We start from the raw sequence: 2,441 nt of genomic DNA on the forward strand, positions 1-2,441 counted from the left end.
ACATTAAATAAAAAAGGATTTCAATTTAATTAACCATAATATGGATTTGTATGTGTATTTCGTAAATAATTGTATGATTTGCAGTTATATAAATAAATTACCATGAAATAAACAATTTGATATTGACCATGTAATATAAATTTTCAGATAACATCTGTAGTATTAAATAAATTTGTTGAAGTTGCATTGAATTCCCCGAAGTCAATATAGCAATTTTGGAATGCAACAGCATACATGGTACATGTGTTATATGTCAGACTGAATAAAACAAACAAACAAAAAGGTGTAATTAATGCGACAACATAATTGTATTGTATGATGGAAGGATACCTGTTTATAAATTGGCAAAGACTTCGTCGTAAAAACCATTAGTGATAATATTTTTTGGATTACCGTCATTTTCATGTATGAGAATATGAAGTTCATCTTTGTTTTTAACCCTTGAGAGTGCAACATATAGTTGGCCATGACTAAAAACTGGGTGTGGCAAATACAGTCCTATGTGGTGTAATGATTGTCCCTGAGATTTGTTTATAGTCATAGCATAAGAAACTATGAATGGAAACTGCCTCCTGATAAGTTTGAATGACCATGGAGATTCAGAAGGAGACATATTTATTCTGGGTATGTATGTCCTATTTCCTGTATTAGGCCCAGTAATTACTTCAGCCTCAATCACATTAGATCCGAGTTTGGTGATAATGAGCCTAGTTCCATTGCACAGGCCATCAGTCTGGTCGAGATTTCGTATTAGCATGATTGGAGTTCTGACCTTAAGTTTTAATTTATGATTAGGTATACCTGATGTTTGCAATGAATACAAAAATTCAGGTGGCAATAATGCGAAAGCAAGATTGAGCAATTCATCTGATTTATCAATACTATCTGCGCTGCAATACTCCTTTTTGTTATTGGGTATAAGTGATTAGGTCCCAAATGTATGATGCATTTATAGATGCATGGACGATGTTTGAGCGATTACCTTTTGGAACAATTGGCAAGATCTGTCGGAAATCTCCACCAAAAACGATAATTTTCCCTCCGACAAGCAGATTGTTTTGCATGATGTCTTTAAGGCTTTTATCTAGTGCCTCAAATGCAAATTTGTGACACATTGGAGCTTCATCACAGACTATTAGTTTTGTAACCTTTAATAATTCAGCTAAGTCACTGCCTTGATGAATATTGCATGTTGAATTTTGTGTTGCAGGGACTGGTATAGAAAATTTGGAATGTGCGGTCCGACAACCAGGCAAGAGTAATGAAGCAATTCCACTTGAAGCAACTGTACAAACAATTCCACCATTGGAGCGTATACTAGATGATAAGGTTGTCCAAACAAATGTTTTGCCAGTTCCACCATATCCATAGAGAAAGTAAACTGCAGCTGATTGAGTGTTAACTACACACATAATGGTATCAACAATAGTTTTTTGCTCATCTGTAATTATATATTCACATATTAACAAATAGTAATATATACTATTGTGATTAAGGATTTGCTATATCAAATGTGTCATAATTTGTGAATACCTGTGAGCAATTGGTATGTCGTGTTGTATTGTTCTGCTAGAATTTCTTTGTCATATGCCATTTCATTATGGATCAGATTATTATGATGTTGGTTTCGTGCATATCCTATTGGGTATGGCATGGATGGAAAATCTCGCAAGCTCCTTCTGTTGGCTTGTAGCATATTCTCAATCTCAGTTAAACATAAATGAATTGTTTCCTTTTCAGTAAGGCGAATACCTGTGATTAGTAAAATAATAAACATAATGATTATGAGTAAACAATACTTATTTAGAATATATAAAATCACCTTGTTTTCTATGATTGAATATGATATCATCTGCCATCCATTGTCATGTCTGTTGCCAAACATATTCTGGTTTGTCCATGGTGTTCATAAATAAAAGCTTGACAAATAGTTTTCTTAGGTAGTGTGCAGTACCCCAATTATTAGCTTCCTGTAAAGCACTAATAAATTCTTGATCACTACCTAGAAAGTCTTTTTCAAAACATGCTTCCCTAAATGTAGGATATACCATACCATTGACTGTTCTAATGTCACTGTAAGACTGTGCCCCTTTGGCAGTGGATGGCATCATTCTAAGGTAAAATAGTTCACCAGTTGAAGGTGGGACCCATATGAGTCTGCCTATTGTATTCCCTTGTTTTCTTGGTTGCCAGCATCTTTTGCGGGCGACATAAACAAATCTAGAGATATATTGATGATATGTAAGATCCCGTCCATAAGAACATATTTTGTTAGAATGCATCCAGGCAGTGAACATGGATTCTTTGATTGTATTTTTTGATAGGACTTCACCTATTTGTTGATCATCTGTCCAATAAACATGCTGTTGATTTTCAAGGTGGAAATATAGCCGCTCCACTGTTGGGGAACGCGCATGCATTGGGAATGCAAAAATTTTCCA

At 34.6% G+C, this 2,441-nt stretch overlaps 1 protein-coding gene across 1 annotated transcript; it reads right to left on the bottom strand.

Annotated features, from left to right (window-relative positions):
• Window positions 1-908: 908 nt before the first annotated feature.
• On the bottom strand, window positions 909-2,108 carry LOC112999609 (ATP-dependent DNA helicase pif1-like). The gene is made up of 3 exons (XM_026125933.1): window positions 2,054-2,108; window positions 1,592-1,752; window positions 909-1,502 (listed from the first exon to the last, which is right to left on the bottom strand). The coding sequence occupies exons 1-3, from the start codon at window positions 2,106-2,108 to the stop codon at window positions 909-911; spliced, it is 810 nt and encodes a 269-aa protein (XP_025981718.1).
• Window positions 2,109-2,441: the final 333 nt, after the last annotated feature.

The sequence above is a fragment of the Glycine max genome, chromosome 15, assembly GCF_000004515.6.
Source record: "Glycine max cultivar Williams 82 chromosome 15, Glycine_max_v4.0, whole genome shotgun sequence".
In the NCBI taxonomy this organism is placed as follows: domain Eukaryota; kingdom Viridiplantae; phylum Streptophyta; class Magnoliopsida; order Fabales; family Fabaceae; genus Glycine; species Glycine max.

Bases quoted from the DNA above. Each gene is read 5' to 3' on its own strand.
- LOC112999609 (XM_026125933.1), bottom strand. From the start codon at position 2,108: ATGCCATCCACTGCCAAAGGGGCACAGTCTTACAGTGACATTAGAACA. The intron at 1,753-2,053 runs GTATGGTATATC...TACTAATCACAG, and splicing joins TGACATTAGAACAGTCAATG to GTATTCGCCTTACTGAAAAG. The intron at 1,503-1,591 runs GCATATGACAAA...CATTTGATATAG, and splicing joins ATCTGATCCATAATGAAATG to CAAATCCTTAATCACAATAG.